Below are 13,623 nucleotides of genomic sequence, written 5' to 3'. Positions count from 1 at the left end.
AGCCTCTCCAGCCTTCCCTTTCTTTTATACATTCAATGGGCATCACTGGCTGGACCCACATTCATCCCTATTAGCCCTTGAGAAGGTGACGGTGATCTACCTTCGTGAATCACTGCAGTCCATTTGCTATGGTTGACCATCAGTTCTGTTTGGGATGGAATTCCAAGAGTTTAACGCAACGATTCTGAAGGAATGGCAATATATTTCCAAGTTAGGATAGTGATTAGTTTTGACAGGAACTTGCAGGTGGTGGTGCTCTCACGTATTTGCTGCCCTTGTATTTCTACATAGGAGTAGTCATGGTGCTGTCTAAGGAGCCTTGGTGAATTTCAGCAGTGCATCTTGTAAGTGGCACACACGGCTGCTACTGAATATCTGTGGTGGAGGGACTGAATGTTTGTTGATACGGTGCCAATCTAGTGGGTTGCATTGTCCTGAGTCTTCTCAAGTTTCTTAAGTTGTGTTGGACTCCATTCATCCAGGCAAATGGAGACAATTCCACCACACTCCTGACTTGTGCTATGTAGATGGTGAACAGCTTGGGGGTCGGGAGACGAGGTACTTGCTACAATATTCCTAGCCTCTGACCTGTTCTTGTAACCACTCTGTTTATGTGGTAATGGTTAATCCACAGGGTAGATTCACTCTTGTTCAAGATTATCATTGCTTGGCATTGGTGAGGCATAAATGTTTGCGCCACTTATCAGCACAAACTTGGATAATGTTCTGGTCTTGCTGCATTTGGAAGTGCTTCCAAATTGCTTTTACATTCTAGTTCCTTGAACTTGGATTCTATCTCTATAATGGTAGTATCATCATTAACTAATAGAACAAACCTTTCATTACTGCCTAATCTTCCTAAACGTCATTTGTCTTTCAATATTGTAGATATTGATGTAGATCACCCTGCAGCTACATCAGAGTAATAGCTGTCAGATTGTATGTATTTATTTATTTGTGTTAGTTAATCTATTTTAACTGCTATTTATATTCAGATACAGTGCTGTTAGTTCTATTTCCTTTTTTTAAAATCTCTAACTCTACCTGTTGAAGTACACTTAGGTTTGTATTCTCTATCCCTTCCTGTAACAGAGATAGTAGGAACTGCAGATGCTGGAGAATCTGAGATAACAAGGTATAGAGCTGGATGAACACAGCAGGCCAAGTAGCATCAGAGGAGCAGGAAGACTGACGTTTTAGGCCTGGACCTCTTCTTCATCCAGTTCTACACCTTGTTATCTCATATCCCCCTTCCTGTAATAAACTGTTTTATCATTTTTCACATTAATGCTTTCTCTCTTGCTTTGTTTCTCCCTTTTTTTTAAACACCATCTTCCGAAATTTGATCCCAGGTCACCAATATTTCTTCTCAGCTTCCCTGGTTATACAACTCACGAGAACACTGGTCCCAGCACAGTTCTGATGTAGATGGTCTCAATGGATCAGCCCCGACTGTCACTGATATCAGTGACTCACAAAATACAACATATTCCTACCGCATCAGTCTTACAGACAAGCACTCAATTCTCAAATGTTATTTGCCCAATACCAATTTGCATGAGGCTCAGCTAATAATTCAGAAATCATTGCCTTTTTGAGGTTCATCTGCTTAACTTGGCATCAGTTTCCCATACTGATTATGTACAGCATCTTTTCTTGTCCTGCCTATCGCTACTTTACTTCCACAGCACATTAATACTTATTCCTCAAGGAAACAAAGAAAGCTTGCAAGTTACAATTCGTAAGCCATGGAAATGCTCAGGAGAACAATTTTTAGCAAATACAACTTTAAGGTGTTGAGGGATACCTACATTCTAACAATTGGATCTGTTATGCTTAAGACAGCAACTGGGACTTGAGAATCATGGACTGAAGGAACTGTTGTATTAATGATTCGCCCAAATCTCTGACCTCACTACATCACTGAATTTCTGACAAACATACTGCAAAATGGTCATTTAAATTTTTTTCTGTTTCATCAGGTTGCCAAACAGTATCAGTCCCATTAGCTGTGGTTTTGAATGGAAGAGTATTTTGTTTCTATTGTTCCCTTGTTTGGAATCTTTGATCAACAGTATCAGGGTATGAACTGCTAAGCTGGAGATAATTTTTCTTTGATCACATCACTGAAAAATTCCAACTGCCAATTAATCCAAAGATGAATTGCAGAAGATTACAGTTTTGTTTTTGTTCTGAATATGTTTGATTCCATGTTATGCAGAAAGTAAGAAGTGTATCTTTTCTTTGTTTCACACTTAAAAGACAGAAAACAGCACAACTGCATTTAATATCTTTTTTCTTCTATATACTCTATTTTTAATACCTAATTTCTAATAATATAGCAGCTCAGAAGACAAATGATGGCCATCAGATAGAATATTCTGTAATGACATTGAATTATATATTCTCAGCTCCCTTTTACTGATATAGGAGCGAGTTTATCCATGCACAATCCATAAATGCTCAAGAAAACATCTCAGTATTGAATGATGAATCTGAGAGGTATTTGTTAGATTGTTTGTTTGATTTTTATCAGTGTTGCATCATAGAGTAATAGATTATTAAAGGATAGAAAGAGGCCCTTTACCCCATTATGACTGTGTCACTCATCATGCACGTATCAAATCCCATTTCCCACCACTTGGCCCATATCCTTGAATGCTACGGCATTCCAAGTGTACATCTAAATTATTCTTAAATGTTGTAATGGTTCTAGCCTCCAGTACCCTTTTTAGGCAGGGGGTTCCAGATACCCTGTACCCTCTTGGTGTAAAGAATTATCAGTGTGTATTGACGTATGATTATAATAGCCTCAACATTGAATTCACAGTCAATGGCGTTTGGAAGAATGAGTGATGGCTTCATTAAAACATATAAGAATCTGAGACAGCTAGGGAAGATGGGTGCTGAAAGAATGTTCCCTCTGTGAGGAATCTGGAACGAGACGGCAGAGTTTAAAAATGATAGGCAGCTGTTTAAAGTGGAGATGAGAAGGGTTTCCTTCTCTCATCATTGAATTCTCCACCAAAGAGGCCAGCAATGAGATTGAGTCCTGAGAGATATTCATGGTTGAGTGTGACAGATCTATGAGGGAGTGAAGAGTTACTGGACCAGGAGGGGATGAGAATGAAGGAGAGTGGAGTTACTATCACACTTATAATCATACTGTCATTTTGAATGGGCAAGGAGGCTCAAGGGTTAATGTGTGTCACTCCTACTCCTATTCCATATGTTCTCATTTGAAGCACAGTTCCAGTGCAGGATTAAATGTGTAATGTAACCTATATCTGCTCATAAACAGAACACTTTCATTGTTCAGAACCTCTAGGCAGACACATAAAGTGATCTTGCTGATCCATATACAAGATCTAAGACATGGTGGTGCGCTGAATTTGTGGCAGAATTCAACCCAGATCTGACCACAGCCCTTGAGCAGGCAACAGATGAACACAATGAATCAGGATGAATCTAGATTGAGTTGCAGAAATCTACAAAGCCAATTTATTGCAATGTTCCATGGACAAGAATTTGGCCAAAAACAAAACCCACTAAGATATAAATGGACTACTTCTGTGATTATAATACTTTAGAGGGGGGAATCTTCAAGTTTGTTAAAGTGTATTAGTGATGTCTTTGAACTATGACAAGTAACCTGATTCAAACACTGGCTAGAAAAAGATGTTACCTTGTTTTCACATCCATAATCCTTACATCTTACCTTTGCCCATCAAATTGAAGTAAAGGTTTGGACCAAATTTCTCCCACAAGCTCAAAGCAGGGGTTGGGACTGGGGTCAGCAGTTGAAAAATATCCTTTCAGAGGGTCCTATGTGTGTTTCTTGCCTATTTCTGGTCCATTATTAATTTAGCTGCGAGTACTTAGGGCTTTCTGCCTTTTGCTGAACTGTAACAGTCAGTCACATGGACTGAAGATCATGCTGGGCAGCAGCAGGCCTTGCTCACCACAGTCTTCTCATTTCACATCTTCAGGCAGGCCCTGAGACACTCATATGTCATCCAGTCCATGAAGAATCATGTTGTAAGTTGCATTGCCATGTTTGTTAAGCTATCTCCGCGTGTAGAATGTCACCCCCTCCCACTTGAATAATAATTATTGCAAGTCTGCAAATACGTCAGTTGGAAGAGTCCTGGAAATTCCAGGGTAGTGCTGTGAGCGAACAGACCTGGCAACATTAGTTTATGTGACTATTTCCTATTCACTGCACCTAGAACTGGCTTTCTTGAGTTCACCAAAGAGGAAGCAATGAGAGTATTTTGAAAAAGGACATCCATACCTTTTTACCTCTAAAGTTAATTTGCACTAGGAATGCAAGCCTTGTTTATGAATCACTTTCCTCTTTTTCATTTCTAAGTCATTTTAGCATATAGTTGACGAGGCAGCAACAGCTGTCCAAAGTCTCACTTGTGCATCTGGTCTCAATTGTCATGCCCAGACTGAGAGTGTTATCGGGCTCCATCTCTCTCTGAATATCACTGTTGGCAGGACTAATGCTGTCTGCACTGAACATCCAAATTGCTTCCAGTAAGAATCACAAGATCAAGGATTTTGGCTGAGTCTATCTTTAAAGCAGCGTAAGCAAAGCTCGCAAAGTCTTGTGATTTTGTCAGGATATGGTTTATTCTGTTCCAAGTGAACATTTCGGTATTGGCTACATACACCACCTTGCAAGCAGGGTATGCAAGTTAAAGGTTTTGAAATTCCTCAAAAGGTAAAAATATAATAATGCAGGTTAAACAAAATCATACCTCAGTAAGATTAGCTGAATATGGCGATGGATCCCACACTAATAAGGTGCCTGTTCTGTATAAAGTATTATCATGAAACTTGAGCTCTTGTCTTGAGAGGACCTGGGAGGAAAGGTTCTTGTTTAGTATGTGTTAAATGTATTGATAAAATCTATCTCTGTCAATGAGGGAAGAGCAAAATAGCTTGTTACATATTCAATAATTACACTAAGCTCATCACTTCTACACACTCCTAATACAACTCCACACTGCTTGTCAAAATAAATGTTTGAATAATTAGCACCATGTTAAATATTTATCATTTATCTTTGGGAAGTTGGTAGAGAGAGTTTTGTATCTTCACCATAAGGGAATAACGCATTACAGAAATAAGGACCTATCAGAATATACAGTGTAACTAAAGATTATTCTTTATTTAACAAAATAGAAATTAAATAGAAATTAATGGGGCACTACAGCTTTCAAAGCAATTTTAAATCTGCAAGTTTGCACAACAAAAGTTTAATTCTAAAAAACGTCAAATTTATCAGCTTGTATTGTTGCAGCAGGAATTTGTTTTGTAAGTTATTGCTGATTCTTGTCTCTGCCAACTGCTAGCTGTCTGCCGTGTATAAATTTAGAGAAGTGTTCTGCAGACATGTCAGCTCAACATAAACCCTTAACTTTTTAACTTTACACCCTCCAGTTTTAATTGGGATAGAAATCAAAGTTCTGGAAGCTGTGGTGAACATTCATGTTTCACCTGCCTGCACAAAATTATGTCATTTTGCAATTCATCTATGAGTGGCAAGGTCACTTTAAGGAACATCTTCTTGGCTGTTTTTGTGTGGGAAAATTAACCCCACTGTGAACAGCAAATGCTGCACATAGCCAGGTAAGCAATGGAATAAATTGCTTTCTAATTTACTAACTTGTCACTGAAGCATATAGTTTCCAAAACAATTTAGTAATAACAGCTCTACTGTTACACAAAAAAATGAATTCCTCAATACACTGATGCATGGGGTGCATTAACCTGAGAAAAGATTTATTTTAATATGCTATTGTGTATGTATTACATCCAAACAACTAGTATGGTATTCCTGAAAACATCTATTTCAAGGCTAAATGTTACATTGTTTCAGAATCCATTTGGCTCCAGCAGACTTTTCAAGTTGTTTTATTGATAGATTCATGTTTTGGAGTAATAATCAAATACCTGGCACCTGATCTGTACTAGATATTTTAAATCAACCTGTTCAAACAGGTTATGATAGATAACTAGTGCAGGAGGGACTTGAAGTCAGAACTTCTGACTCAGACACTGGGACACTACTAGTGCACCACAAGAGGCCTTTTTCTAAATTCCACCAATTGCCATGCCCCATATGTGGTGAGTTAGACTAGATCACCCTATACCACAGAATTGTTTAAGGCCCTAATATTATTGTATGTCAAAAGAATCTGCTGTAATATGGCTGGAGCAAGTAAGCAGCATTCTATAGGCTTAGCATCTGCTTGGAATCTTTAAATATTTTTTAATGCAGATGATAGATAGGTTTGTTATTCCCGAGGATTATTAGATTATCAGGGGTAACCAGGAGTATAGAGTTGACGTTAAAAGTCAGATTAGCCTTTATATTATTGAATGTTGAAGCCATCTCTAAGGGCAGAGTGGACTGCTCTTGTTTCTGTATGTATAGGATAAGACGAAAAGAAATAGAACATTTAAGACATTAATAGGACAATGCAGGAAGGACTTGAAGATCATGTAAAACGGGTGTTGAAGGGAGCAGTGGAGAAAAGGAAGTTAACTTCACCCGTAGGGTGCTTCCAATAGAATCTCTGTACTTCCCTTCCCCTTGCTCCCTTAACCACTTATGGCCAAACGAGGGAAGGAACTGTTGTGCCCCAAACTTGTCCCATGGGCCACTCTGTTTCACATACCAGGCTGGAGGTTCTAGAAAGTCAGCTTTCAGTGGCTACTCAGATATTAACACCAGGAATGCTATCAAGTGAAATAAACCAGCCTAGCTTGCATTTTGGAATGAGGATAACTCACTTATTAGCAATCACAGTCAGCACCTCAGGAGCAATGATTCCAGAACAGAGCCATTATTAGCAGTCACATGTCCTTCATGAGCCAAAATGTGACAGAGGGTGTAAGAATACTAATCTGTAGATTTTGAAAGACTCATTCTTTGAAGAAGTAATGAAAGAGACCCTAGGTGGGGATCATCTGGAGAAACTAGATGATATGGAGGCTTGATTTCACCTACAGTTCTGTAGTAAAATTCCCTTTCCTTGTAACATTGTTGCCTTATTACAACTGCACAGGTTATTCTTCCGTCAATATATGGATAACAACCTGCTTTAATCATTGAGATAGTAAGAACTGCCGATGGTGGAGCCAGAGATAACACAGTGTGGAGCTGGAGGAACTCAGCAGGCCAGGCAGCAGAGGAGTAGGAAAGATGACAAAAGAAACTTCAGTTTTCCTGCTCCTCTGATGCTGCCTAGCCTGCTGTGTTCCTCCAGCTGCACACTGATTTAATCGTGTTGTTATTATTATTACCTTTCATCATTTTCTATCTGGCTGTATCTCCTACATGACTTAGAGGTTGATACCAGGTCATAGCTGTGGAAGGGCCACCTGAAGATGATCTCAACTCATTCTTACCATTCCATCTATTGGTTCAGTGATATGCATCCCATAGGATTTAGATTGCATCTTCTAAATGAATCTGAATGGTTTTGTTTGTTTGTTCATGGGATGCCTGCAAGGCCAGCATTTGGGTAGTTCCTGGTGAACCACTTGAGTGATCATCTGTAGCCCACATTCTGAAGTACACCCAAGGTGCTTAGGGAGGGAGTTTCATGGAGTACTTTAGACTCACTCTGTTAAATTTTGTTTGGATATTGCAAGGATCCTTTCTCCAGTGTATATTATCTCCTCCCCATTTATTCTGCATACACTTCCAAATGAGAGGCTAAGCCACCATTCATTCTCACAGCATTGTCACTGCCACTCTTGAACCATCATCCAAGAGGTGCATAAGCTGAAGCACAGGTTAATTCACAGGAAGAGGATTCGTCCTTGTGGGAATCTGCCTCACATCTGCTCACTCCCTCCTCTACACCAGCTGCAGTAATTGCAGATAAGCTGGCATCTTATCAGTGTAATGTGGCACATCACAGCAAACAATTGCCACCTTTTTCCGGCAACACGTTCATGACCTTCTTCTGTTGCTGCCATTTTGGTGACACTGACCATTGTGCTCTTTCGTAATCGTGTAAAATACAATTGTAACGTTCCACATTGCTGTTGAACCGTAGAATTTTTCCAAGTTCAACCTTGTTTGACGTTACCTGTGAATTAACTATCCGAATTGTTGTGCGTGTCCCCACATCAGATTCAAATCCTATGGTAGGTGCCCCATTGAACCTCAGAACGGCGTCATGGGCATCTGATAATAAGAGAAAGTGACAAGTAGATTCTAAATGTTTATTTCTGATTAGATGTTTGATCACTGAATAATCAATGTGCAAATCCACAGGAAGGATATATCAGGAATGAAGTTGTGTGCAGTTCAATAAATGATTCAATGCTAGAGCTGATCTGATAACACATGTGCATTGAAGTATTAAAGAAATTACATGTTATAGCATTATGAGTGCGGCTATTTGCCAAATCTCGACAAGCAATAATCTAACATGTACACACCTTCAAAACAAAGTGTATCTTTAGAATATATTGATTCTGTAACTAAGAGATTAAATGTATTGTCAGAGTTTTAGGTCATAATGCAGTCTGAAGATCATTTGTGGCAGACTCCCATCTTCCTGTGAGTATTGGCAGGCTGCCCTTCTGTGTGTCTTGGGGCATCATTCATGCCCTACGTAGATAGTTGGAGCTGGGAATTAATAATGATCCAATCTATTCTCTTGCTTTCCAAGAAGAGAATGCACTGGGAAGTTCTTAAAAAGAGGTGTCCTAACCTCCACAGTGTAAGTGAAAGACTGATTTGGCAGCTTCCAATGGTGGACTAACTGAAAGCACAGAAGTAGAAGCATGTAAGGAACAGTTCATGCATTTCTCCATCCCATGTAAAAGGGTGTTGCAACATTCCTGAACTATATTTCGGGAACCCATTAACACTGAGTTAGACGGTTAAGGGCTTAATGATGTTGATCCTTAATTTCTCAGAATTCACTGCCATTTTGTTCTTGCTTCTTAGACAGTAAGGGAATGTCCAATCTCCATTATTCATTTTGAGAAAAAGCAAAAGATATGGAGAGCCAAGAAATGACAACAACTTCCACTTAGCGCCATTAAGACAGGAAAGCGCCCAATCGTTGCACAGGACGGCAATCTAAAATGCACGCCAAGCCACAGATTAGAAAGGGTGGCCTAAAGGAGAAGTGAAGGCAGACAGCAAGAGCGATTTCTGTGAGAAGTAGGTAGTAAATAAGAGGCTAAAACTGACGGCATGAGAATAAGAGTGAGAGAGCAAGAAAATAAGAGGAAGAGAGGAGGAGAGATGAAAGAGAAAATATGAGAATGGAAAGGAAAAATGAGAGAAAATGAGACAGATGGAGAGACAGGGACAAGAAAATAAAGATGCCTGGAATCTGCAATGGAAATAAGGTGATGAAAAGATCTGGCAAATGTTGCGCTAAACTTTAAAGAAAACTATCACTGTACTATCTAAACTATAATGGCAAGGTATAAGAAGTAAATCAATATGTTCATTCAAATTAAATGAATATCCCGGAAAAGGTCTACAAACATCAGGATCTCCTACTAGCTTTGTGTTGCAAATCTGGTGTCCACATTATTGGGAGCACCCATGATAACAGAACTGTAAAAATCTGAGTGTTCAGAATGTACAAGAATATCGAGGAGACAAATATAGTTCATCTGGTAAATGTCAAAGTATGCATGTTCTGTACATCTCTTTTTCTGTTGCCTTACAACAAACATTACCTGCAAAATACCTGTCATTCATCTGTCATTCAAAATATATCATTCAATTTAATCCTTGGCCACTGTCAGCCTGAATAAACTATTTCCATATATTCAATAGGCTGCATTGTTACATCTAAATTGAGTCAATAAGATTACATCCAAAAAAGTGGTCTGGTTGCATTCAGATTTAGTTCATTCCTTTGAAAAGCCGAGGATTGAGCAGGTAATTTGGGTCTGATATTCTGTCATGCTTAATGGCCAACTCAGTGCATTTTTCTTGAAATCTACACATTCATATCATCTTGCACTCAGGAATCTGTTGATGGTGACAACCATCCCACAATGTGGAGTACTCATCTGTGATTTAAAAGTATTTCACACGAAAGCTAAGTAAGTTTAATATTGATTCTTACCTTGCATGCCGGATAATATTGGACACATATGAGAACTGATAACCAGAAAACACTCTTGTATCTATTTCAATACTATTCCTGCAGTTCCCAAACATACCAAGATGTCAAATCATTTCTCTGCCATCTATAAATAAGTAATTCAGAATTATACAAGTTTCAGGGCCGAAAAAATTAAGTTTGTCTAAAGCTGCATGAGTCAAAAGACTGATGTCCTCAATACAGTAAGGTATATTTTATATTACATATCCATATCAAATATCCACTATTAAAACAATGAGAACATTTTCCTTCAATATGAAGTATGGCAACATTTTGATTTACTCCGTACATTTAATGCTTATTCTTCCTGATACTTCTTGCATGCTTTGACTCCCAGAAATCCTAGGCTACAGATTTGGATAAGATTTTACACCTGTGAGTTCAAATTGATTCTGAGCCACCAATTTCAAAAATGATCAAGTCGTCTGCTTTTCGTCAGCCAAGCAAGAACAGTGTGGGAAGACATTTCCAAACACTAAAAGCTTGTGGTGTGTTTAATGATCGTGTTTCCTAATCTCCAATTACACCTATTGAGAGGTCAAAAGAATGAATCACTTGATGGGGAGCAGGGGCACAGAACACAGAATGCAAGTCTTTATATTTCAACCAATTTGTCTGCAAGTGCTGCCACGTTATTATTCTTAGTACCTGAGTTTCTAACTCTGAAAGGAACAGTATTTCTAGAGAGTTTACTTATCTCTGCTACAAAACTGAGGTCAATTTTCAGCTTGCGCCACAGCATAAAATTGTCACTACATATCAACCACTGGTTAAAAAACAATTTTTATTCTCATTGAAATCAGGGTGGCAAATTAAAAATCCATTACAATGATTCAAAATGTAAATTTCTTGACTTTAACAAAAATTAGTAGACAGATGGACTAACACCCTGATCAATTCTAGGCTTTCAAGCAGGAGTGATTTTGAGCAGTAAGGTCTTTGAGGAGAAAGTTTAGAAAGAAACAATTAATGGGCATGTGTCATTAAGCCGTGCCCATTCATTTTCACCCAGGTAGTGTTTCTGCTCATGATGCAGCCAGCATTTTGTGTGCTGTTGAGTTGCTCATTGCTTGAGGAGAAGACACAAAGTTTAGAGAGCCTAACAGAAGTTGCAGCTAACTTGTGTCACTGAACGTCAGCCTACACTTCTTGACAAGATGGTACTCTTTGGCCGGAGCGTATAGGTGTTATAATTCATTCCACCTAGAATCTGAGATCTAGAAATTAAACTGAACAATGACAGCATGACAGATGCTGGACGCCACGTCTCTCAACAGCAACAGATGCCTCTGCGCAGGAGATGGGAAGGAAGAGAACATTCCCCTATCTATACGGGACCAGAAGCCTCTCAAGTTAAACTCAGAAATGGCATTTACCATCATAAACCAACAACGTTAATGGCAATCCCACCAGTGGTTTAATGGCCTCTTGTAGTCAAGGTTAGTTAAACTTCTACTTTGAATGTCACTTTCTGCCAATAACACCTTACATTTTGTGCCATGCACTAAACCCCAGGACTCACTCATCAGGAGTGTCTATTCACCATGTCTTGTTTGTCAGCCTGCTCTCCCTGACAGACTTGGCATTGTTGCAAGCCTCACTTTTGCTCACATTAGCAGCTTTTCAATCACAACAACCAGAACCTCTAAACAAACTGCAGGACAAAGAACCACAGAGCTGATGCTGGAAGCAGCTCATTGGTAGGGGCATGCCAATCTGGAAATCCTCATCCCAATGAGGAAACCATGCTCAACAACAGTAGGGAACCATTACTGAGGTTATAACTAGCAGCAAAACTGTGATGGTGGTGTATTGCTATCTCCTTCTCACATCCCATTTCCCCCTTATCTCAGATTCCCTCTCTGCAGATGGTGGAAGCATGTACCTTTAGTGTTTCTGCACTTACATCACTGAAACACTTCTCTTTAGAATAGCCACTTATTAAAGCAACAAGAAAGGCAACAGCAAGAAGAGACTAATGATGAAACCTCATCACTCAATCTTATATTTGCAGCCATACACTGAAAGACAGGGTAGCACAGACACTGACTGGACTAGATTTTCACCATCATGCAGGAAGCTCAACACAAGAAAGTTTCTAATTTAGCAGATCCATCTCCATATCAATGTCCCCTCCCTGTGTATTTTGAGCATTGGTTAAAAACTGCTATCTGTGGACTTCAGTGCAGCAGATTCAATGGAACACACTTCTTCAACTGGAGTTGTACCATCCCTTGGTGTGGCTAAGGTAAGAAAATGGCTCCCTGAAAACCCTGGGTGGATCTCCTTGCCATACAGAAGGTCAAGGGATATCAGCATCCATGAGCAGGAGCCACTGCTCTGATGGGAACACTTGAAGTCAAAAGCAACAAGATCAATGATAGAAGACAGAGGGTGGTGGTGGAGGGTTGCTTTTCAGACCAGAGGCCTGTGACCAGTGGTGTGCCACAAGGATCAGTACGGGATCCACTGCTTTTTGTCATTTATGTAAATGATTTGGACGTGAACATAGGAGATATGGTTAGTAAGTTTGCAGATGACACCAAATTTGGAAGAGTAGTGGACAGCGAAGAAGGTTACCTCAGAGTACAACAGGACCTTGATCAGCTGGGCCAATGGGCCAAGGAGTGCCAGATGGAGTTTAATTTAGATAAATGAGGTATTGCATTTTGGAAAGGCAAATCAGGGCAAGACTTATACACTTAATGGTAAGGTGCTGGGGAGTTATGCTGAACAAAGAGAGTCTAGAATGCAGGTTCATAGTTCCTTGAAAGTGGAGTCCCAGGTAGGAAGGATAGTGAAGAAAGTATAAAAACAGAACAGAAGTTGCTGGAAAAGCTCGATCAGTCTGGCAGCACCTGTGAAGAGAAATCAGAGTTAATATTTCGGGTCTGGTGACCCTTCTTTTTGAAAACGGAATATGGAAGCATTTTGAGTACAGCATTTAAATCAATGACCGTTCGAAGTATCTAAAATCTGTCTAGCTTTCAATTTCAGTGAAGACAAGGATTCAGCTTGTATCTGGATCCACGGGGTGAATGTATTCACAAATAACAAATTCCACCTTAACATTTCCCAGTCACGAGATAACTGGAAAGTAATGTGTACCAGGAGAAAGCAAATTGTCAGCTAGAATCTCTTTTCTTTGAACACACTGGAAGACGATGTTTAGGAGCATGTACAGCATGAGTTAGACAGGATGCATGAGGTTTAATGAAGGATCTTTGGGAGTAATGGGTACTCGACGTCTAATGGAGAGTAGTCTGAGCATGGTGGGAATTACAGCTGGGAAAAATATTAGCTTGGGAGTCCAAGTGGCTAGAACCCCTCCTGCTCCATTACACAAGGAATACTGGAAAAGAGATTACTCCTTCCATGATAATGAAATGTGAGGCTGGATGAACACAGCAGGCCCAGCAGCATCTCTGGAGGACAAAAGCTGACGTTTCGGGCCTAG

At 39.6% G+C, this 13,623-nt stretch overlaps 1 protein-coding gene across 8 annotated transcripts in view; it reads right to left on the bottom strand.

Moving 5' to 3' along the window:
- Nucleotides 1-13,623, bottom strand: part of LOC125458045 (beta-galactoside alpha-2,6-sialyltransferase 1-like) — a 142,655-nt gene that overhangs the window by 12,037 nt on the left and 116,995 nt on the right. For all 8 annotated transcript variants that reach the window (XM_048542931.2, XM_048542927.2, XM_059651034.1 and 5 more), the window contains 2 exons: nucleotides 8,115-8,212; nucleotides 4,767-4,868 (listed from right to left, as the gene is read on the bottom strand). In XM_048542931.2, the coding sequence (XP_048398888.1) occupies nucleotides 4,767-4,868; nucleotides 8,115-8,212 (200 nt within the window). The remainder of the gene's footprint in view (nucleotides 1-4,766; nucleotides 4,869-8,114; nucleotides 8,213-13,623) is intronic.

Source organism: Stegostoma tigrinum, chromosome 14 (assembly GCF_030684315.1).
Source record: "Stegostoma tigrinum isolate sSteTig4 chromosome 14, sSteTig4.hap1, whole genome shotgun sequence".
NCBI classification, from domain to species: Eukaryota; Metazoa; Chordata; class Chondrichthyes; order Orectolobiformes; family Stegostomatidae; genus Stegostoma; species Stegostoma tigrinum.
The sequence above is the reverse complement of the archived record's forward strand: the minus strand, read 5'-3'. Positions and strand labels throughout refer to the sequence as shown.